Genomic DNA, 23,561 nt, shown 5'->3' on the forward strand with positions numbered 1-23,561 from the left:
TTCCAGTGCCTTGACTTCCAGTGCTTTGTCCTCAGATTCTGTCGTAGTCCGTAAAAGTACTCCTTCCATTGCTTTGGTGTTACAAAGCCCATGAGGTCATGATATGTCTTTGTGACTAGAATAGTTGTTGTTGTTTCAGAGACCAACCGGCTTTATCTACACACAGATGCAACACTTGGATGCCAACCGCCATTATAGTACAAAACTGTGAGGAGACCTTGCTCAACACCCGGTCTGGAGAGACGGGAGATGGCGGAGGAGAGTGGATCGGGGATGGAAGACGTTCTGGACGGCGTGGAGGAGCAGCCTTTTCTGCCTGCACGTGCCCGGAAACGTAAAAAGTCCCTTAGCTCGTCCGAGGGTTCTGGAAATGAGCAGCAGGATGAGGCTGAAGCTATTGATATCCGGGGTGAGAGCAGAGACTGTAAGGTGATCATAAAGCTTGCACAGGACAGTGCATCCTTTAAGGAGTGGAATTCAGTGGCATTGTCAAAGAGCCTAACTGTAGCTGTGGGAGTGATCAAGAGTGCGAGTGTCCTTAGAGATGGCTCGCTGCTGGTCGTGTGCAAGGACGCGGCTCAGCAACGGAAGGCGATTGGAACTAAACGTCTGGGTGGAAAGGACATTCTTGTGTCTAATGCTGAAAGAAACACGGTCAGAGGAGTTATCGTAGGTGTCCCTACGGCGACGTCTGTGGATGAAGTTAAGGAGAATTTGACGGGAGTTACGGTGGTGGACGCTAGGCGTTTGAAGGTGACCCGGTTTGGGGTAAGATGGGACAGCTTGTCGGTAATGGTAACACTTGAAGGGAGGTGCCTGCCTAGTAAGGTGTTCATTGGGTACATGTGCTATAGCGTCAGGCCATATGTTCCGCCGCCCCTGCGTTGCTTTAAGTGCCAGCGCTTTGGGCATATTGCAGCGGTCTGTAGAGGGAGGCAAAGGTGTGGTAAATGTGCAGGAGATCATGAGTATGGGAAGTGTGACGTGGGAGCAAAACTGAAGTGCTGTAACTGTGGGGAAGAACATAGCTCTGCCTACGGGGGATGCAGGTTTAGCAAAAGAGCTGCTGAGGTGCAGAAAATAAAGGTCTCTCAAGGTATATCCTATGCAGATGCAGTCAAGAAAGTTTCAAGTAACGAGTTTAGAGTAAATACAGAGAGAGGAGCCAGCGCTGCTCCCAGCCAGGGCGAAATGAGAAAGGCCAGCGTGGCTCCCAAGAAGTGTGAAGGTTTCAAGAGTGGAGGTCCCAAGTGTGCAGGTTCCAGAATTAATGAGAATACCCTGGTTGTGGATAGAGAGGATTTTGTACTCTTTATGGTGGATGTTGTAAACTGTGCTGCTCAGACTCAAAGCAGAACTGAAAGGATCAGGATCATTGCTAAAGCTGCAGGGAGATTCCTTGGAACAAAGGAGCTTGATTGGGCAGATATAGAAAACAGGCTAAAGGCGCTAAATGGGAGTCGGAGTGATGGGGGTCTGCTTGTGGGGAGTCAGAGTGATCAGAGTGACGAGATGGGGGTGGTCTCCTGTCCTCGCCCAGTCTCGTAGACGCACGGCTACCAAGCGGCGACATCAGTGGACATATTAAAGCCTATAGAATGAAGCCTGAAGAATAAAGCTGTACGGTGGAAGCAACGAACGGTCAAAGAAGGAGAGGAAGATGAAGAAGAGTCTCCCTGGAATAAAGCCGGTTGGTCTCTGAAACAACAACAACTATTCTAGTCACAAAGACATATCATGACCTCATGGGCTTTGTAACACCAAAGCAATGGAAGGAGTACTTTTACGGACTACGACAGAGTCTGAGGACTACGACAAAGTCTGAGGAATAAAGTCTGGCGGTAATGCAACACTTGGATGCCAACCGCCATAAAACAACAACAACAACAACAACAACAACAACAACAACAACCGGCTTTATTCCAGGGAGACTCTTCTTCATCTTCCTCTCCTTCTTTGACGTTCGGTGCTTCCACCTTACAGCTTTATTCTTTAGGCTTCATTCTATAGGCTTTAATATTTCCACTGATGTCGCTGCTTGGTAGCCGTGCGTCTACGAGACTGGGCGAGGACAGGAGACCACCCCCACCCCCATCTCGTCACTCTGATCACTCTGACTCCCCACAAGCAGACCCCCATCACTCCGACCCCCATTTAGCGCCTTTAGCCTGTTTTCTATATCTGCCCAATCAAGCTCCTTTGTTCCAAGGAATCTCCCTGCAGCTTTAGCAATGATCCTGATCCTTTCAGTTCTACTTTGAGTCTGAGCAGCACAGTTTACAACATCCACCATAAAGAGTACAAAATCCTCTCTATCCACAACCAGGGTATTCTCATTAATTCTGGAACCTGCACACTTGGGACCTCCACTCTTGAAACCTTCACACTTCTTGGGAGCCACGCTGGCCTTTCTCATTTCGCCCTGGCTGGGAGCAGCGCTGGCTCCTCTCTCTGTATTTACTCTAAACTCGTTACTTGAAACTTTCTTGACTGCATCTGCATAGGATATACCTTGAGAGACCTTTATTTTATGCACCTCAGCAGCTCTTATGCTAAACCTGCATCCCCCGTAGGCAGAGCTATGTTCTTCCCCACAGTTACAGCACTTCAGTTTTGCACCCACGTCACACTTCCCATACTCGTGATCTCCTGCACATTTACCACATCTTTGCTTCCCTCTACAGACCGCTGCAATATGCCCAAAGCGCTGGCACTTAAAGCAACGCAGGGGCGGCGGAACATATGGCCTGACGCTATAGCACATGTACCCAATGAACACCTTACTAGGCAGGCACCTCCCTTCAAGTGTTACCATTACCGACAAGCTGTCACATCTTACCCCAAATCGGGTCACCTTCAAACGCCTAGCGTCCACCACCGTAACTCCAGTCAAATTCTCCTTAACTTCATCCACAGACGTCGCCGTAGGGACACCTACGATAACTCCTCTGACCGTGTTCCTTTCAGCATTAGACACAAGAATGTCCTTTCCACCCAGACGTTTAGTTCCAATCGCCTTCCGTTGCTGAGCCGCGTCCTTGCACATGACCAGCAGCGAGCCATCTCTAAGGACACTCGCACTCTTGATCACTCCCACAGCTACAGTTAGGCTCTTTGACAATGCCACTGAACTCCACTCCTTAAAGGATGCACTGTCCTGTGCAAGCTTTATGATCACCTTACAGTCTCTGCTCTCACCCCGGATATCAATAGCTTCAGCCTCATCCTGCTGCTCATTCCCAGAACCCTCGGACGAGCTAAGGGACTTTTTACGTTTCCGGGCACGTGCAGGCAGAAAAGGCTGCTCCTCCACGCCGTCCAGAACGTCTTCGATCCCCGATCCACTCTCCTCCGCCATCTCCCGTCTCAGACGTTCATTTTCCAGAGTCTGACCGGCTTTATTCCAGGGCTGACTCTTCTTCATCTTCCTCTCCTTCTTTGATGTTCGGTGCTTCCGCCGTACAGCTTTATTCTTTAGGCTTAATTCTTTTGGCTTTGATATTTCCACTGATGTTGTTGCTTGGTAGCCGTGCATCTACGAGACTGGGCGAGGACAAGAGACCGCCCCCACCTCTAGCTCGTCACCCTGATCACTCTGATTCCCCAAAAGTAGACCTCCGTCACTCCAATTCAGCGTCTTTAACCGGTTTTCTATTTCTGCCCATTCAGGCTCTTTTTCCAAGGAATCTTTCTGCAGCTTTAGCAATGATCCTTTCAGTTCTCTTTTGAGTTTGAGCAGCACAGTTTATAACATCCACCATAAAGAGCACAAAATCCTTTCTATCCACAACCAAGGTATTCTCAGTAATCCTGGAACCTCCACACTTAGAGGCTCCACACTTGGAATTTTCACACTTAGAACCTTCACACTTGGGAGCAATGCTGACTTCTCTCACTTCGCTTTGGCAGTGAGCCGCACATTCTCCTCTCTCTGTATTTACTTTAACCTCTTTACTTGACACTTTCTTGACTGCATCTGCATAGGATATGCCTTGAGAGTCCTTAATTTTTTGCACCTCAGCAGCCCTTTTGCTAACTTCACATCCCCCGAAGGCAGAGCTATGCTCTTCCCCACAGTTACAGCACTTCAATTTACTCCATGGTCACATTTCCCATACTTGTGATCTCCTGCGCATTTACCACACCTTTGCTTCTCTCTGCTATATGTCCAAAGCACTGACACTTGAAGCAACGCAGGGGTGGCGGAACACATAGCCTGACGCCATAGCTCATGAATCCAATGAACACCTTAGTAGGCAGGCATTCACTTTCAAGTTTTATCATTACCGACAGACTGTCTCCAAACTGGGTTGTTTTCAAATGCCTAGCGTCCACAACCTTTGCTCCAGTTGGATTCTCTTTGCCACAGCCACCTCGTGGTATGATAACTCCTCTGACCATGTTTCTTTCACCTTCTGAAACGAGAATGTTCTTTCCACCCAGACTTTTAATCTCAATCGCTTTCCTTTGCTGAGCCGCGTATTTGCACACAACCAGCAGCGAGCCATCTCTACGGACTCTCACATCCTTGATCTCTCCCACAGCCTTATTGTCTCGATATTAGGAGCTCCATCCTGCTTCTCACTGCCAGAACCCTCGGATGAGCTAAAGGACATTTTACGTTTCTGTGTACCAACAGCCAGAAAAGTTTGCTCCTCCCCGCTGTCTAGATCGCTACTGACCATTGATCCACTCCCCTCTGCCATCTCCTGTCCCTCCAGACTGCCCACTGCGCAGACGTGACTCAGACCTCTGGTCAAAAGAGCGTAAAGTGCTGTAAAGTGTGCAACGCGAGTCAGCACTTCTCCCTCGGCTCTGTGCTGCTGTGTGTGCTTCTTCTTCTTGGTGTTTTATGGCGGGTGGTATCCAAGTGTTACATTACTGCAAACTACTGTAGTTGTATGTCTTAGACATTGGCACAAAGCAGCACAGAGTCGTGCGGGGGAGGGGCGACATGACCCCCAAACTGGAGGAATGGCTTGAGCAGATCCCAGGAAAAACATCAGACATCGCGGTCCAGAAAAGTGCAGTGCAGGAACAGCAAAGAATATAAAAGTTTGGGTATACTTGATTTTAAAACTATTAGACTATTTTTATTAATTACGGCTTGAATGTTTAAAACATTGTCTGTTCCTTCTAAAGACAAGATAAAAATTGTGTTTTTGTGGAGTCCTGTAAAACTAGTGTAAATGAAACGTCTGATCAAATCATTCCATCAGACGATATTTTGTACATTTACTTTTTCCAAAACAAAAGCAAGATGAAGCCGACTCAAAGCTCGTTAGAACAGTCAATATTGTTAAAAATTTTCCAAATAAATTAATAAAGACGAGTTAGAACAAAATGTGTGACGAGCAGAGGAAAGCTTTCTGTGAGTCTGGAACATCTGAGCAAATCAAGTCTGTGAGCTTCATGTGAGACTTGAAATGGGACAAAAGACCTGGAAAACCCCCCCACAAAAGTACTTTCTACTTGGAGCCTTTTTTTTTTTTTTTAGAAATGCAGTGGAGTCAAAGTGAGAAGTACACGGCTAAAATGTCCCCAAAAACTGTACTTAGTAAATGCATTTAGTTGCTGATCACCTCTGCATTTGGGTTTTGTTGTTCAAGTTGGTGTAATCCCTCATTAAGCTTTATTACCTGGAGTGTTCCATTGTAGAAAAAGATTCAGTTGTAGTCATCTGGACTCTCTTATTCTCAATCTGCGAATCGAGACCGGGCAGTTGACCTGCCTACCGGGCAGGACCTCCTGATAAAGGGTGCTTTTGGTTTCACTTGAAACTAGCCTCTTTGTTTACTATCAGCCCTTTAATGGGCTATCAGCCTCCTATTGTAACCTGCTTACTCTCTCTACTCACTGAGTACCTGATTAGCATCCGAATGTCCTGGGTGTCGACCTCTCCAGGGATTCAAAATTCCATTATTAACGTCCGGAAGGTTGAATCTTAACCCCCCATTCCTATTTAAAGATGTTTTTTTCTTTTTTAACAAAAATTGCCTCTTTAACTCGTCTTTCAAACCATCTTTTTTCCCTGCTTAGAATCTTCTCCTCACTGTCTTTGATAGAGTGGTTAGTGGCTTTAAGATGAAGTTGCACGGCGCTCTGAGGTCCTGAACTTGAGTGTCTTCTGTGCTGATAGAGCCTCCTGTGCAGTGGCTGTTCAGTCTCTTCTATGTAACGCTCTTTACAGTTTTCTTCACTTCATTGGATAGCACTACATTGCACTGTTTTTGTGTCTGCATCTTGTCCTTAGGGTGAACCAGTTTTTGTCTTAAAGTCTCCTTAAAGATTAAAGATTAAAAGTGACTCTACAATGTACTTTTTAGAAGTCCATTATTTGTTTTGTTTATGTACATTTGGACTAGTCTAGAGAAAAGTCAAGTGCACTTGGAATAAGAAAAGGCACAATCTATTAATTCAAGATACATTTGAACTTTGGTCCAGGTTTTGTGCAGTGAAAGGCGTTTGTGTTGACTGAGTGTCTCCATGGCAACAGCAAACAGACCCCCAGAAGCGAGTTAGACTTTAAGCTCAGACGGTGATGGAGGGCGAGGGAGGAGTTGGAGAGGGAATCATGTTACTCACACTGTCACCTGAGCCGGGCCGAGGCATCAGCCCCACAACAAGGTAATGTACAGATTATACGGCTCAATAGAGTTTGGAAAGGAAGACGAGCAGGAGATGCAGCTTTAATTGTCTTTATGTTGGTCTAACGTCTTCATTTGTGCATTTAGAGAAAGCTGTGCGTCTGTGGACATTTAAACACTATTTTCATGTAATTTTCTGCCATAGATGCGTTCGCTGTTGACCACTCAGAGCCAGAACTCCTACAGAGAACAGATCCACAAAGAAACAATGACGCGGCTGAACTGGAAACAGCGCTACAGCAAACTCTATCCAGCCAACCAGACCAAAACCAGCCCGGGACCTGAACCGGGTCCGACCACCACCGACCGCGCAAAGACCGACCCGGGACCGCCGCGGGGAGGGGTCAAGTGCGACAAAACCAGGTCAGGTGCGCTCTTGTGTTTGTGGGATATTATTTGTGACCTCATTATTATGAGGTCACAGTTATGGTGACCAAACAACACTGTCCATCACAGCAGACTTTACTAAATCATACTAACTGAACATCAAAATGAAGTAAATGTCACTATAAAACACGTACATGTAAAAAGTACTTAACGTTTAGATGTAATCGTTTGGAGTATAAATAAAATTAAAATAATAATGATAAAATTGAGATGATTTGATGTTGCTTTTAAAACCTTCATGGTTATTATATTATATTATAATAAGGATGATCGATGAAATAGATCATCTTGACATTCCTATTGACAAACTAGAAACCGTGTGAGATTCAAACGTTATTGTTCCCCTGGGGACCTTTCTTTTACAGAGAATAGGTTTTTGTCCCTTAAAGCTGAAGAAACCAACCTTTTTTCCCCTCACGATAAGCGACACGCTCTCTTCATCTAATCATTAAACATTAATCCTTTGCAAGGCTGTAATAAAGAGCCAAGTCGCTGTATGACACTTTGGAATGAGAGCTGATTGGTTGTGATTCGGTGGTCCACCTGCTTTGCTTTTCGGCCTGAAAAACGTGTTCTAGTGATGTTTCAAAGGGTTTGTGAGCGCCGGGAACAAGTTAGATAGATTCCTGTCACAGTTTGAAAATCGAGTACTTCAGCTTTAATGGGAAGAACAATTGTGTCTAATTTGAAGCTCCCGGTTTAGTCTTTCTTTTCATCATGGAGACACTGGGGAACAAATGCAAGCTTTTAGTCGTCCAATAAGTTTTTTTTTTTTCATATTAAGAGAGAAATGATTATGCCCGAAAGGTGAATCCTACAGTTTTAGGGCAGTGGGTGAAACCTGTGGATGTGACACTGGTTTCTGCTAAAACTGTGGAGGATCCATGAAAATAAGTATGGGACGTTAGAAAGCTCCCGTCTCAAACTGACTCGCATTGTACTGTCGTATTCCCTCCGCAGTAACACACAGTACGTGGCAAACATTCTGCAGCCATACCTGTCCTGGGGCAGAAGGACTCAGACATGGCCGTCGATCTGTGTACATTTAATTTACTGAAAGTCTCTCGTCGCGCTTCACTGATTGTGTCGCTCCATGTCTGTCCAGTGGCTCCGTCCTCCCCCTCAGTCCTGCGCTGCCTCCCATCGCCATGACGACAGCGAGGCGGAGCAACACCTCCCTCTCCTCGGTGTCGCTTCCTGCTCCGGCGGTGAGGGCGCGGCCGTTCACAGTTCCTCCGGTGATGAGACCCGCCTCTCCTCAGACCAGGCAGTCCCTCTACCAGGACCAGGTCAGCAGAACCCCATCCGAGTAGAATCACCGTAGTTTAAGTAACCCTGGAGACCGGTGTGAATAGAGGTTATCCACTGACTTTTGATCCAAAAGTGCTCCAGAGTGGCAGATTTTTTTTTTTTTTATGTATCCAGGATATCAGTCTCGTGACTTATTTGTTGCCATATCGCTGTTGCCTCTCGGCTGTTCGATAGTCATGAAAAACAGAACATAAAATTGAAAATGAAAAGGGTTGATGCTTCAAGACATTTGCGATAACTTGCCGCAACAAACTTTAGCGGACATTTCCATATGCTCTTCCTTGTCCACAAGCGCTCCAAGTTCTCAACAGCATGGACTTTGTGTCTTAAAATACAACACCAGAACAGTTGGAAATGAGGCTTGTTAAAACTGTCTGCAACTAGGCTAATGTTTATTAGCAGAGCCTCACAATAATGTGTAAACTTGCATTAGCCAGCTGCTAACGACCTGAAACAAACAGCTCAACCTCAGTCTGGAGTGATTTCTGTAAGTCCACTGGTCCCTCCTGACCACAGTCATACATTTCTGGTGTTAGGTTCTAATATACTGAGAATAACAAGACAAGATATGGTCGTTAAAATAAAATAATTTAATCCCTACAATTACAAAACTAACATTAAAACACACATGTCTTGTCCCTCACAAATTCCCACCAGACGTCTCTGCTCCTCGTCTGGGGGCTTCTCACACACAGGACAAAGAATATGAATATTCATAAAAAGGTGGATCTTCTGGGACGCAGACATGCTCTTTCCTAATATGGTCGTGAGGCGACCCTTGACCCAGACAGAGAAGTTGGTTGGGAGGAAGAATGTGCTGTGTGTGTGTGTGTGTGAGGTGTGTGTGTGTGTGTGTGTGTGTGTGTGTGTGTAACAATGTAAGGTTTATTAATGCATTACAATATTAAATGTTTATTAATTACAACACTGGACAGACAGCCCACAGTGATCATGTGGAGAAATGTTTTCTCAGAGTTTCTGTGTTCCAGTTGACGAATGGGAAAAACAGTGAGCAGTGGATTAACAAGTAATACAAACCAGGAAAGTGCTCCAATCAGGCAAAATGCAGATCCAATTCAATTAATTTACTAATCCGGACAGTGTAATTACATTTACATTTAATAAAGCACTGTCTGAAGGCGACTATCTTCTTTTGTTGATGTTAGCTTCGTGCTGAATTTAGCAACTTTAGCAACACAGAACATTTAAAACTGCAGAGGCTCAACGGCAGGAGCAGGAAAACACTCACAGACAGAGAGAGACAGTAGGAGAAACTGTCAGTATTTTACCTGTCAGATGTTAAACTTTATTCACACTCAGGGCGTGGCCATGTTGGATCGTCTAACTCGGATATACTCGGGGTTCTGGAGTTTCTAAGAAACAGTAGCAAATAAAAAAGGTAGTTTTGTTGATTGTAGACGGTGCAGAATAACTGTAGATTTAAGAAATGTGTAACTAAGTTGTTAGAACGTATGCTAATTCTAGTGCAAATCGCTAATGCTGACATCTGCAAAAAACATTTTTACACGTGGTAATATGTCTAAGGCTCTGGTGTTACTCACGTGTGGTCTAGAGGTTGTAATTGATCAAAAAAGCTCTGTTTTTTAGACGTTTCTCACATTTATATACTGAAAATGTATTTAACCCGCGCTTTAAACCATTTTATAATTACCCCATCCCAACCAGAGTATATTCCGATGCTAATCAGGTACTCATCGGTGATAATAGAGTTGCAGGAGGTAACAATAGGATTTCGATGGCCCATCACTGAACTTTTTTCGACGACTAGTTTCAATGTTTGTGGATCTCTGCTGTGGATATTTCTTTCAAAAGCAGTAAATCTCACATAGAGTTGGATTGACCCAAGCGCTCCATTTGAGATTATGACAACGTGAACACAACCTATTCACAGTTTTTCTGGTTTAACCCTCTGCATCCTCTTCTCTAACAACATGGCGGCGTCTCGATTCTCTTTCCTTGTTTGAAGTTTGATTTGGTGAATTGACAAAAGTAAAAGGAACAGCAGCAAAGGGCCAGGGATGTTGAACAAGTCGCCTCACTCCTCGGCTCCTCTCCTCGCTGTGTCTCCTCTGGGCAGGAACTTCCTCACTCATTTCCTGCAGAGGAATCAAGAACGTGAGAAAGAGAAACGAGGCGCAGCCCATGTCTTCTTTCACTACATCCATACATCTGCTTGTTGTTCTTCTTCTAAGCATACCGTTTCCTGCAGCTTTAACCTCAGCATCTTTCTCCTCATGTACTGTCCACTGTCCCGCCTTATCTCACCCTCTCTCCATCAACTGTTTTATTTTTGTCTCTCCACACAAAAATATATAAAGATATTAGAAAACTTACTTTTAAATATGTTGTTGGAGTTGTTCAAAATGTCTTGGTGTGTCCAGGGGAGAGGGAGGAGCCTGTACCTGAGGAGGCGTGGCCTGATGTTACCTGAGCAGAAGTTTGATTTCCCGCTGGTGTCGTCCTGGGAGTACGGCTGGAGACTGGGTGAAGAGGATACACAGTTTTTTTTTTTATCTTGACGTTTTGAACTTAAAACCATGTTGTAACCAGTGGTACAACATGATTACATTACATGGTTATGACTTTTTCCCATGAGTCATTTATTGTCTTTTTTCCACCACTAGCTATAACATCCTTAAGTTAGTTTCATCCAAAATTAGCTTTTTTTTTACATTTTCAAAAACACATTCCAGTTCATCTAGTATTGTTATTACAATGTATTAGTATTTTGTCTTTTCTATTTCTTCAGGCGACTTTACTCTGGATTACAAAACGCCAACTCGAGCTCGATCTTCGGTCGTCAAAAGCACGTTTTATGCCCGAAACGGAGTCTTCAACAGCCCCTCTCCCACAGACGCACTGGGATGACTACAGCACCAAAGTCTTTGAAGCATGTATCAAATGTGCATTCAAAGTATGTGCGTATTTTTATATAAAAATCTTTATTTAGCACCTTTCAAAACATCAAAAATGCTACAGGTGCATTACATGGTCACTCTCCATAATGTGACACTGGGACAGTTCTCCATTTGTGAACATTCGGTGTAATTCAACTAATGATTTAATCTGCTTCTCTGCTGTCGGCCTTCAAGGCAAATGTTGTTGTGATTTTAGAATTGAAAATCCACAGCTGAACACGGCCTCCCCGACCACCAATCACTCACAAAACTGCAAAACTGGCATATAGAATACAAATTGAATGGGATAAAAGTGTTGGTGTAGTCAGATAAAATAAATAGGTGCACGGTGGCAAAGGCGGTTAACGCTCTTATCCCCCAAGAAGGAGATCATGGGTTTGATTCCCGGACCAGACCAACATGATCTCTCTGGGTGGAGTCTGCATGTCCTCCCCGTGTTACCGTGGGTTCTCTCCGGGTTCTCTGGCTCCTCCCACCGTCCAAAGACATGCATGTGATAGGCAAAATTGGTGACTCAAAATTGGCCCTAGTGAATGAATGTGAGAGTGAATGTCTATATCTGTAATGTCCATGTCTCTGTGTTGGTCCTGCGATGAGTTGGCCACTGTCCAAGGTGTACCCCAAAGTCACTGGGATAGGCTCCAGTCACCCGTGACCCCGAAAGGGAACAAGCGGTTCACGTTTGTCCTGCTTTGATCTGGGTTTAGTTCTGATGTTCTTGGTTTGGTCCTGTTCTGGCTCTGGTTCAGTCAGTTCAGTCCTAATTCTGATGTGGTCTGTGTGCAAAGGTAAACTCTGCTGCAATCGATGCTCCTGCCCCTTGTGAGGGCATCAAGGCCAGCTTGACTTGGAGCTGTAATGAAGCAGAGTTGTTGTCATGTGTGACCACAATTGTGTTTATGCTCCTCCGTTTCCTGTTTGTGTCCAGGTTAATGAATTACCTGACACCACTTTAAAGCAATAATACGTTTATTTTGTGTCCACGTAACGTAGTCAAAGTAGTTTTAGATGCAGTTGTAAAGTCGAGCTGTGAAACAGTTGCAGTAGAACGCTGCTACTCGGGTCCTGACTAGAACCAGGAAGTACCATCACATTAGTCCTGTGCTCCGGTCGCTGCACTTCCTGTGTTACTAGGCCGCTTGAGCATGAATTTGCTTTCTCACTCTTCATTAGAAAAGATTGACTAGATTCATCTTTTGTGCACATTGTTCAACCTGATCATTTCTACTATTAACAAGTCTTAAGAATACAACCTGCTAAATAACAGCTAGGTTATTTATTTTCAAACTCACAACACTGCGGCCGGCTGCACATGGACTCAGGCATGTGTGCTGCCGCCTTAACCACTCCACCACCAGGCAGCACCTGTTCTTTATTTTATCAAGATTAACTTTATCTGCTCACGATCTGTATTATATTATCAGTAACTTTGTGTAAGCCCCGCCCACTGGGCCAAACCTCCTGATAAAAGCCTGTCCTGTTTATCTATTAGTTTACACCAAGTTTCACCTGAAACTAATCTTCTTTTATTCCCCTAACAGCCCTGCCATGGGCCATAGAAATCCTATTGTTTGCAGGTCCTCATCACTGATGAGTACCTGATTAGCAATGCTGGTAAACCACAGAATCCTATGAAGTTTGGATGAAAGTCAAAACCTGTTTTTTCAAAAACAGAGTCCAGATGACTCCAAGTGAATCTTTATCAACAGTGGAACACTCCTGGACGAATGAGGGATTACACAGACGTCAGAACATATTTTCAGAGTTTATAGATCTCAATGTCAAAGGTTTTTAAATGTATTTATTAACCATAGTAAAATATAACATGAAACATATCAATACAATCACATAACCAAAAAATACCCTTCACCCCACATTTACACAGTAAAGCCTAAAACTTAATACAACTAAAAAACATTGATACATAGAAAGAAAAACTGACAAAAATGACAATTACAAAATATATATTTTCTTAAAATGGGACTCATGCTTCCTGCGATAAGATACTTACGTTATCCCCTCTTTCCAATAGACACTTGCTCACTATCTGCTAACATTATTCTTTACTTATTCCGAGTTCCCTATGGTCTTACCCAGCCCTGCCCTTTAAAAAATATGAAAATTATTTTTGATCTATATTGTTATTTTGTATTATTCGTGCATGAGAGCGAATGAGTGTGTGTGTATTTATTTATGTATATATGTGGTTATATGCATGTGCATACATATATATGCGTACTTTATGTGTATTTTCTTTTCTCTATTTCTTTATATAGGTTTGTTTGTTTGTTTGTTTGTTTTGTGCAAGTTTTGTTGCTGTGTTCATTCATTTTCTACCGCTTGTTCCCTTTCGGGGTTGTGGGTGACTGGAGCTTATCCCAGTGACTTTGGGCCACTGTCCAGTGGCCAACACAGAGACATAGACATGACAGACAGCCATTCACTCTCACATTCATTCACTAGGGCCAATTTAGAGTAACCAATTTTTTAATGCATGTCTTTGGACGGTGGGAGGAGCCGGAGAACTCGGAGAGAACCCACGGTAACACGGGGAGGACATGCAGACTATATATTTTCTTAATTAAATTGACTATATGTACATTGAAGATATATGTCTAAATAAGCTTACCAGTATGCAAGCACAAGCTGACATTTCAAGCTTGGTAATTTGGCAACGAGGAAAATATGATGCTGTTGGTTCCTGCGGCCTAGCCGCATTAATCACTAATGTTCTTTCAAGTCAGTCATTGCAGGAACTCTGGGAGCGAACAAAACCACCTGTCCTTGAGCCAGAGGGAAACATCTGCTGCAGACTCACCTCTCTGCTCGGACCAGACAGAAAGAGCATGTCTACTCCCTGTCGCATACTATGATTTTTCTATGTACAGTATAAACATGCTAACAGGCTGTTAGCGCTCCTGGCGTGAGTCCTGAATAGTCGAGCAGGTTACTAAGGACAGACTGGCCCAGAGCTCTGTATTAGCAATCGATGTTGAGGCAATAAAGCTTAGTTTGAATTTACTCGGACGAATCCTGGTGGTTCTTTTCTACTACATGCTTTGACATCCATAATAATTTGAACCTCATTTCTATAAAACATTGAACTTTGTCTCACTTCTAGAAAGGTCCAGTATTTGAGTGGTTACAACTATAAGAAAGGACGAAGCATCTTCATTTTCACAATGTACAAAATTAAAACATACAATGTACAAAATTAACAACAGAATTCTGTTCTCAATGTTAAACAATGAATGGTTTACAATATTGTGAGGTCACGACCTGTTGATAAAGTCACATTTAAACTTGATAACACTTGAAGAGTAAAGAATGGACCCTTGCAGAATGTTTTTTAATTAACAAGTCTAGTGAAAGCATTTACCACAGAAACATGCAGGAGTTACGTATGACATGTCATGACATTATAAACCTGTTAAACCAAGTCACTGGGTGAAAAAGTTTGGGAACAACTGCAGTAATATATGAAAAAAAGCATAATTTCAGATAAGATTTTTTAGAAGGGAACAACACCTGTGTAGAGTTATATAAAAAACAAAAACAAAAAAACAATTTGTTTTTGTCAACAGTAACAAACGCCCTATTTGTTGCTCTAAACTGGTCTTTCCTTCTCCCTCTGAAGCCAGATCTCCAGCTTTTTGAGCCTGATTTTGAGTTCACTTGATCCAGACTCAGCAGCTCTGTCTCGTTAAGATTGATCAAGACGCCGCACTTTCAGATGACCAGGTTTTCTGAAAGCCCTTCCACACTGGTCACATTAAAGCCTTTTCTTTACAACAGATTTTAATATGCCTCTGTTGACTCGACACAGATGTAAAAGCCTTCCCACACTCTTCACAGACAAATAACCTCTCTCCGGTGTGGATCCGGCGGTGCCCTGTGAGTTCTGATGAAATTCTAAACATCTTACTGCAGTGTTCACATTTGTATGGCTTTTCCTCAGAGTGGACTTTCAAGTGATATTTATAAGAAGAAATATTTGAAAAATCCTTCCCACACTGGTCACATCTATAAGGTTTTCTCCTGTGTGGATTCGGTAGTGGCTGGAGAAGTCCTTTAATTCGCTGGTGTGCTGAGAGTTGCCCTTTGGCCCTAAATGTTGTTCCACACTGGTCACACTCAGAAGGCTTCTCTCCTGTGTGGATCCTCTCATGTTTTTTTAGATAATCAGCTCGTCCAAACCTCTGACCACAAACATCACAGCTGTAAGGTTTTTCTCCAGTGTGAACTCTCATGTGAAGTTTAAGGTTACAAGACTGTCTAAATTCCTTCTCACACTGGTCACACTTGTACGGCCTTTGTCCTGTGTGGATTCTCATGTGAAGTTTGAGACTCTGTGACATAGAGAAAGTTTTACCACACTGATCACATTCAAATGGTTTCTCTCCAGTGTGGATTCTCATGTGTGATACTAAGGTGTCTGACCGTGAAAATTCCTTCTCACAAACATCACAGCTGAACGGCTTTTCTCCAGTGTGGATTCTGGTGTGGTATTTGAGATTTGATGCTGTAAAATAACAATTTCCACATTGGTCACACTTGTATGGTCTTTCTCCTGTGTGAGTTCTGTAGTGTCGTTTGAGTCTGGAAGCATTAGGACATGTCTTTCCACACCGGTCACAGGTGAACCCCATTCTGTTGATGGACTTTGTTGATCTGCCAGAAACACAGTTTTTATTATTATTAAACAACTTTACTAGAGTTTGAAATCACAAGTCTCAGTGAGTTATGATATTGTATTCTTTAAACATGAATGTGGAGAGTTGAACAGACTGAAATATAATTCTGTTGGTGATTTTCAAATTTTAACTTTGAAGCTGACAGTTAATGTGTTTAGCCTAATTTAAACCACTTATCTCATGGCAGTGACAGATCATTTTGTTCCACCAGAAATCAGGGCTGAACTGGGTTGTTGTTTTCCAACATGCTTACTATTTTACGGCTGAAAAACTGAATACGGTTCAGATGTCCAAAAGGAAGACAAAAGCCTAAAGCAGAGCTTCTCAAACTTTTCTGCCACACCCCCCTTAGGAGATAAAAAAGTTTAAAAAAAAGATTATTAATAAAACCTATAGCACCTATATAATCACATATTACCCTGAAATAACAGTAATGATTAAAGTTTAAACAGGATAAATTACCTTATTTTTAGTTTCATTCACAGACTGCGACTGACTTTCTTTGGTTTGTGCATGAAGCTATGAAGAAATGGCACAACAAAGAGCCTCACTGCTCTGAGTGCTCTCCTTCTGTCTCTCCTCCTCAGCTTCACAGACAGGGCAGGTCAGTCACCTGTCTGCAGTGGCGCAGAGTTGGCGCTTCACTGCAGTGATTGAGGCGTTTCAAGGAGAAGACGCACTTGCGTTACTTCTCATCACTGCATTCCGCACCATGCTTACTCGTACTGCTGCGTTTGTTTCACATTTAACACGAAAAGCACATGGGATAAACGGGGAAAGGAAACAATGTACATATTCTTCCGATAGGCTTTATATCGCCAAATGTGCAATCAGACTTGAAAAGTAGGAGGAGACGAGCGTGAGGGGAACTGTAGCAATTGCTTATGTGTATTTTTTTCACAGGAGTACAGTAAAGCAATCGAAGGACAAAGTGCAGAGGACATCCATGTGATCAAACATGCAACAAGGAGAGTGAAATATGAAAGTGTCATGCTAATTTTGTGGCAAAACACATGAAAGGAAAAAGCAAAAAATGCCCAGCTTATGGGAAAAAGCAGCAATGACAATCACTTTGCAGCAATGTGCTGATGGAATAAAATGTAAATAGAGCATAGGTCTTATAATTGGGATCGATATATAACACTGAAAGCATAACCTCGTATAAGTGTTTTTGTATTGATCATTGCAGTAAAAGATGGTCAGAGCGGATTCATCTTTTTAGACATCAAATCAAGTCTAGGCAGAAGATATATAATGTTTAAACCTTGCCGAGATAAGAAGTCGATGTTAATGTTTAAACAAGGACTTGTGAAAACTAACATTGTGTTTTTATCTTTGAGTGTCTTGTGAACTTTTGACCCTGGACTGCTAAACTATGAACCAATAAAACTGAGGAGAGATGTTAGCAACGTCCCAGGACCGGAGCAAGGCCAGAGTAAGCACACCGCTTGGTAACAGGTCCTACACAGTAGAGCTCGACACAGGCTGTGTGCTTCGAAGGAAACGCCGCCATTTGAGAAATAAAGTTTCCTTGAATAAGAAAAGTTTGAAGGGGGTATCCTGATTCTCATAAATACGCAAATCTTAAAGTATTATTTTTATGAGTTCATATAATCAGGAATACTTTATTATTAATTAAGAAAAGTAAAGTAGCAATAGGAATAGCTTAAGAGTTCCCTGTGAGCGGTTCCATGCAGTTTGTAGAGTCATGAGACAGAACAAGCTGAAACAGGAGCCGGGACAGGAGTGCAGACGTGTGTGAGGGGCACAGAGGCCTACATTGTGTAGTAATACTTACAGATTGTGCAGCAGGGGGAGGTTAAACACAGAAGTAACAGCAGAAAGTCCTGGAAGAGCTTTGACCAAAGAACAGAGTCTGAAGGTTCACTCTCTCTAAAGTTTAGTCTTGTTCTTGTCCCAAAAAGAGCTGCTGCTGTGTCTCCTTCACTGTGTCTGCTCTGTCTCAGCTGCTCCTTCACTGTCTCTGCTCTGTCTCAGCTGCTCCTTCACTGTCTCTGCTCCGTCTCAGCTGCTCCTTCATTGTCTCCGCTCTGTCTCAGCTGCTCCTTCACTGTCTCCGCTCTGTCTCAGCTGCTCCTTCACTGTCTCCGCTCTGTCTCAGCTGCTCCTTCACTGTCTCCGCTCTGTCTCAGCTGCTCCTTCACTGTCTCTGCTCTGTCTCAGCTGCTCCTTCACTGTCTCTGCTCTGTCTCAGCTGCTCCCTCACTGTCTCTGCTCTGTCTCAGCTGCTCCTTCACTGTCTCTGCTCTGTCTCAGCTGCTCCTTCACTGTCTCTGCTCTGTCTCAGCTGCTCCTTCACTGTCTCTGCTCTGTCTCAGCTGCTCCTTCACTGTCTCTGCTCTGTCTCAGCTGCTCCTTCACTGTCTCCGCTCTGTCTCAGCTGCTCCTTCACTGTCTCCGCTCTGTCTCAGCTGCTCCTTCACTGTCTCCGCTCTGTCTCAGCTGCTCCTTCACTGTCTCTGCTCTGTCTCAGCTGCTCCTTCACTGTCTCTGCTCTGTCTCAGCTGCTCCTTCACTGTCTCTGCTCCTTCACTGTCTCCGCTCTGTCTCAGCTGCTCCTTCACTGTCTCCGCTCTGTCTCAGCTGCTCCTTCACTGTCTCCGCTCTGTCTCAGCTGCTCCTTCACTGTCTCTGCTCTGTCTCAGCTCCTTCACTGTCTCTGCTCTGTCTCAGCTGCTCCTTCACTGTCTCTGCTCTGTCTCAGCTGCTCCTTCACTGTCTCTGCTCTGTCTCAGCTGCTCCTTCACTGTCTCCGCTCTGTCTCAGCTGCTCCTTCACTGTCTCTGCTCTGTCTCAGCTGCTCCTTCACTGTCTCTGCTCTGTCTCAGCTGCTCCTTCACTGTCTCTGCTCTGTCTCAGCTGCTCCTTCACTGTCTCTGCTCTGTCTCAGCTGCTCCTTCACTGTCTCTGCTCTCTCTCAGCTGCTCCTTCACTGTCTCTGCTCTGTCTCAGCTGCTCCTTCACTGTCTCTGCTCTGTCTCAGCTGCTCCTTCACTGTCTCTGCTCTGTCTCAGCTGCTCCTTCACTGTCTCTGCTCTGTCTCAGCTGCTCCTTCACTGTCTCTGCTCCGTCTCAGCTGCTCCTTCACTGTCTCCGCTCTGTCTCAGCTGCTCCTTCACTGTCTCTGCTCCGTCTCAGCTGCTCCTTCACTGTCTCTGCTCTGTCTCAGCTGCTCCTTCACTGTCTCTGCTCTGTCTCAGCTGCTCCTTCACTGTCTCTGCTCTGTCTCAGCTGCTCCTTCACTGTCTCTGCTCTGTCTCAGCTGCTCCTTCACTGTCTCCGCTGTGTCTCAGCTGCTCCTTCACTGTCTCCGCTCTGTCTCAGCTGCTCCTTCACTGTCTCTGCTCTGTCTCAGCTGCTCCTTCACTCTTCTCTTCCTGGTTCTGTGAGAGAAACGACACAATGTGGGCTTTCTATTGGCCCACATGAGCCAATCAGAAGCCTTTGGGGGCGGGCAGCCTTGAAACGGAGAGAAAATGAGAGAAATGACGTTGCTCTTCAAATAAATATATGCACAATGCTTCATTACAATGATAACTGTGTGTGTAATATTCAATTCACTTGTAAAACTACATAAATATGTTAAAATGTTGTGAGGGATATTTTTATATAATGATGTAAGTTTTTGTGTATTTTTTACCAGGTTTTGACTGTTAGTATTTCTTTCGTTGCTGTTCTGCTGTTCTTGCTGTGATACAGACATTTAACTCTAAAAAAGTTAAAAGTCTGAAAAACTAACAACTAAATAAAATAAATACATTCGCTCATAAATAAAAATAAATAAATAACTTCTTCTTCTGCTGGTCGGCTGCATGTCTGCAACAAATATATATTTATTATATTATACAATTTTCCCTTGGGGATGAATAAAAATAATTCTGATTCTGATCAAATCTGTTGACTTGGAGATACCAAAGAAAAGAAAAGCATTGGTTTTCTCACTTAGAATAGTAAAGGAAAGTATGTGGTGGTTCTTTGGAGTGAAGGGCTGAGGCAGGGGCTTTGTTAAAGTGTCAAAGTCGTGTCTTTGTTTTGTTTTTTTAAATTTACCTTCATTTATCCAGGCAGGTCGACTGAGAACAAATTCTCATTTACAAATACCTGGTCAAGCAGCACAAAGACCACAGCAACAGTACAATACATTATAATACACAGATCAAACATTAAATCATTTACATATTAGACTATTTACAATAAATAGCGAAAGAGCCAGTTAAAATCAGGTTCACTCATCGAAACTACAAGATTTAAGGATGACCTGATGCTAAAGGATCAAGGTATGGAGCTCAGCAAAATGGAACGAGGCGCCACCCAGAGAAGTGCAGACTCTTGGAACTGTAAGATAATAAGGTGTTTTACCATTGTTTGCCAATAAAATGATAAACTTACATGAGCTGAAAGTGCTGTGCCATCAAGAGTAGACATGCTAACTTGGCAGGGCGTCTGAAATGACTGAAAGTCATGAACAGAATTGGACAGAGTACTAACCCCTGAGGCACACCGTAAGTTACTTTGGAACAAGGTGAGAAGCTCTGGTTTACATAAAAAAATTGGTACCTATCAGATGAATAGGATTGGAATGGGGTCTAGGACACAAGTTGAGCTTTTAGAGGACATAATGGCTGAAGTTATCTCTGCTTGATCAACAGCTCTGAACCTTTCTAAATTTACTGATGGATTAGTTTTACAGCTTGGGCTAGTTCATGGCTAATAGTGGGAGTAATTTAATCTTATTTATATCCAGACTAAACCATCTCATGTTTTATAAAAGCCAACAACGCCACCTGGGAGTTGGCCCAGGACCAGCTAAATATAAGGCACGTAGGTTCGTTGTTGATAGGCAGAGACTTGAGGTTAGAGAAAATGCATGTTTATTTATACATGGTCAATAAGTTATTTGGACATTACAGTTGGAATAATTATGCACAGTTCATTGTTCGACGCTCAGGTCATTCACAAATAGTTTGGAACAGTGTAGAACAGTCAGGTAAAGCGGCAAGGAAAGACACAATGAAAGGCAAGAAGGCACTAGCTCCATGGCTCAGATCTATAAAAGACAACATGGTCACTACTACATGTACAGTTGGATGACTGTTTCTTTACCTACTACGCCACGCACCTGCAGCTGGATAAGTGCGACGGAGGACTGGACAGACTGTAAACAATAGCACGCCCGTTAGCCGGCATAACGGGCGGCACACAGAGCGCACGGCCCATGGCAGTAAGCTCTAAATTAAAGTTACAATCAGCGTTACAAATAACGCTAACGGTCTCCATATCTGAATGTTTAATACTGCCTGAGAGTGGCGTGCGCGGCGTAAACACCGGGAACCCGGAAGTAAGAGCGAGAGGTCAGAGGGCGCAAGGTAAGGACGGAAGCGCTTTTAAGAGTGGTTGACACCACCGTCACCCAATAGAAAGTCTGATCAGTAGTAGAGCCCGCCTGCAGGCTATACTGCTACACCGGGATTGAGGACTCTACTGCGCTGTGACAGTTTGTTACCATGGCTACAGTGCTGAAAAGAAATCTAGTGTTACTTTTGTTGACTTCTATTAGATTTGAATGGTATCGGGTTTAGGCCTTACGCAGAGTCTGTTTATCGGACAGTAGGCAGCTTTTCCACGCTTTTAGGGATTCTTCTGTGTGAGAGCAACGAAATGATCCTTCTAACTTTCTAACTCTTGGTTTATGTGAACGCAGTTCTTCGTTGTACCAGGGGGAGGAGCATTTTGGCCTAATGACCTTCTGTTTTAACGGAGCTCCAGCAACTTTATTCTGTGGGGCTGGATGATCTTTAAGAATAAACTGAAAGGTAATTAGGAAATGATCTGACAATATAGGGCAGGGGTGTCAAATTCATTTTGGGCCGTGGGCCGAATTTCGACGCACAGAGCCAAATATAACGTAAAACATAAAACAATAAAAATATAAGAAATAAATAGCTTTATAAAGCCTACACTGTTTTTGAAGCAATTACTGGATCGATTAAAAAAAATTACAAAACGTTTGTTCTCATAAACTGAGAAAAACTTAAGAAAAACAAGTGTAATTTCACCAACACTGTGCTTCAGTTTATGTGCATTACAACTTCAGAGTTAATCTACAGAGATAAACATTTAGTCATAGGTATTTGGAACTGAAATATATTGTATTTGACTTTATAACAAAATAAACATCTAAAGTCTAAAAAACCTTTTAAATGTACTAACTAACATTTCCACGTCTGTGTAGTTATCTGTAATTATCTGTAGTTATCTGTAGTTATCTGTAGTTATCTGAACACCTGAACTGACTCTCCACAAAATACAAACTAACGTGGGAGCGTTTAAGTAAAGGGGTTAAGTTACCCCTCTCAGTGCATGAGCCGGTGTTCCATCAAACCAAACTCTTTTGTCGAATTTTGACGCTCAAGCTGAGTCGTGGGCCAATATTATGTACAAAATAAAACAATACAAAATATAAGAAATACATAGCTTTTTCACAGCCTCGTAATAGTTGTGGAGACTGCAGCAGGTGAAAGACTGAGTCCATATTCATGCAGCAGCAGGAACAGGAACATGGACTTTTGATGTGATTTCTGATGTGAAATGTTCATATCGCAGACATGTTTCTGCTCAAACTCAATATGAGCTCGCTATTTTCATAGTTTAAGCTGATCTTAGTGACAAATGATCCATGTAGTGACTCAAATCAGTGCGTTGTGTTTGTGTTCACAGTCACATTAGTGTGGACACAGTCATGTTCATACTTTGTTCCACTCTGACCTGTGTTTTACCTGCGGCTGCTGATCTGTCCAGGTTTGTAGAGGTTTGGATGTTTTCCTCACAGAGCATCATCACAGAAGTTAGTTTTCTTGTTGTTAGCTCCGCATTAGCTCCACTTTTAGCACAGCTTTAACATCCACAAAACCGTCTCCTTTCTTTCTTCCACGTGTTTCCTAAAGCCATACATCTCTTTTCCTCGCTCAGACTTCTGCTCAAAAGTGCGCAACGAACGTCGTTACTCCTCAGCACTTCTCCCTCTGCAGCACACAGAGCAGTGCAGCAGAGCCGCGCGGGGGAGGGGCGGCCACCGGCCAACTCTGAATAGGGACTGTAGTGGCCAGCGGCCCTGTGCCACCAGCTACTAGACTGACAGAGATAAAGGTGTTTGGACGCGTTGATTAAGAGCCCAACACTCATGTGTTCAGTGAAGAATCCTTTTATTTGCACTTGTTGTTAAATTGTCCTGCCCTGAGACCAGGATAATTAGGCCTTAAATAGCCATACCTGCCCACACCCAGACAAGACCCAACAAGCTACAGTGCCACACAGTGGCTGGTGGTGCAAACATGTACAAGGCCTCAATATGGCTCTTACAGGGACGGTGAGAAGAAAGAAAAGAAATCAGGTGAAACAAAGGGCTGTATTTCTGTGCATATAAAGAGCTTTCTGGCTGTCATTACTGTGGTATTTAGTTGTACTTGTGGAATTCGAGGAGAGCCTGTCATGATCACAATGATTCTAGCTGAATAAAGATTTCTGAAAGTAGACAGTATTTCAAAGAGGGATCTGTCTCTTGC

At 43.4% G+C, this 23,561-nt stretch overlaps 3 protein-coding genes across 5 annotated transcripts in view; 2 read left to right on the top strand and 1 right to left on the bottom strand.

The window, feature by feature from the left end:
• Nucleotides 1-23,561, top strand: part of LOC140354724 (NACHT, LRR and PYD domains-containing protein 3-like) — a 334,575-nt gene that overhangs the window by 70,893 nt on the left and 240,121 nt on the right. The window lies entirely within an intron of this gene.
• On the top strand, nt 6,774-11,238 carry LOC140354785 (protein SPMIP1). Its single transcript, XM_072440018.1, has 4 exons — nt 6,774-7,010; nt 8,161-8,323; nt 10,748-10,850; nt 11,116-11,238. Exons 1-4 carry the CDS (start codon nt 6,793-6,795, stop codon nt 11,232-11,234), a joined length of 603 nt encoding a protein of 200 aa, XP_072296119.1. The 5' UTR covers nt 6,774-6,792; the 3' UTR covers nt 11,235-11,238.
• On the bottom strand, nt 15,049-17,914 carry LOC140354766 (uncharacterized). The gene is made up of 2 exons (XM_072439998.1): nt 17,777-17,914; nt 15,049-15,955 (listed from the first exon to the last, which is right to left on the bottom strand). The coding sequence occupies exon 2, from the start codon at nt 15,931-15,933 to the stop codon at nt 15,052-15,054; it is 882 nt and encodes a 293-aa protein (XP_072296099.1). The 5' UTR covers nt 15,934-15,955; nt 17,777-17,914; the 3' UTR covers nt 15,049-15,051.

This window comes from Eucyclogobius newberryi, unplaced genomic scaffold (genome assembly GCF_026437365.1).
Source record: "Eucyclogobius newberryi isolate DKJ021-1_F unplaced genomic scaffold, fEucNew1.0.hap1 SCAF_11, whole genome shotgun sequence".
Lineage (NCBI taxonomy): Eukaryota > Metazoa > Chordata > Actinopteri > Gobiiformes > Gobiidae > Eucyclogobius > Eucyclogobius newberryi.

Bases quoted from the DNA above. Each gene is read 5' to 3' on its own strand.
- LOC140354785 (XM_072440018.1), top strand. From the start codon at position 6,793: ATGCGTTCGCTGTTGACCACTCAGAGCCAGAACTCCTACAGAGAACAG. The intron at 8,324-10,747 runs GTCAGCAGAACC...TGGTGTGTCCAG, and splicing joins AGTCCCTCTACCAGGACCAG to GGGAGAGGGAGGAGCCTGTA. The intron at 10,851-11,115 runs GTGAAGAGGATA...CTATTTCTTCAG, and splicing joins GGAGTACGGCTGGAGACTGG to GCGACTTTACTCTGGATTAC.
- LOC140354766 (XM_072439998.1), bottom strand. From the start codon at position 15,933: ATGGGGTTCACCTGTGACCGGTGTGGAAAGACATGTCCTAATGCTTCC.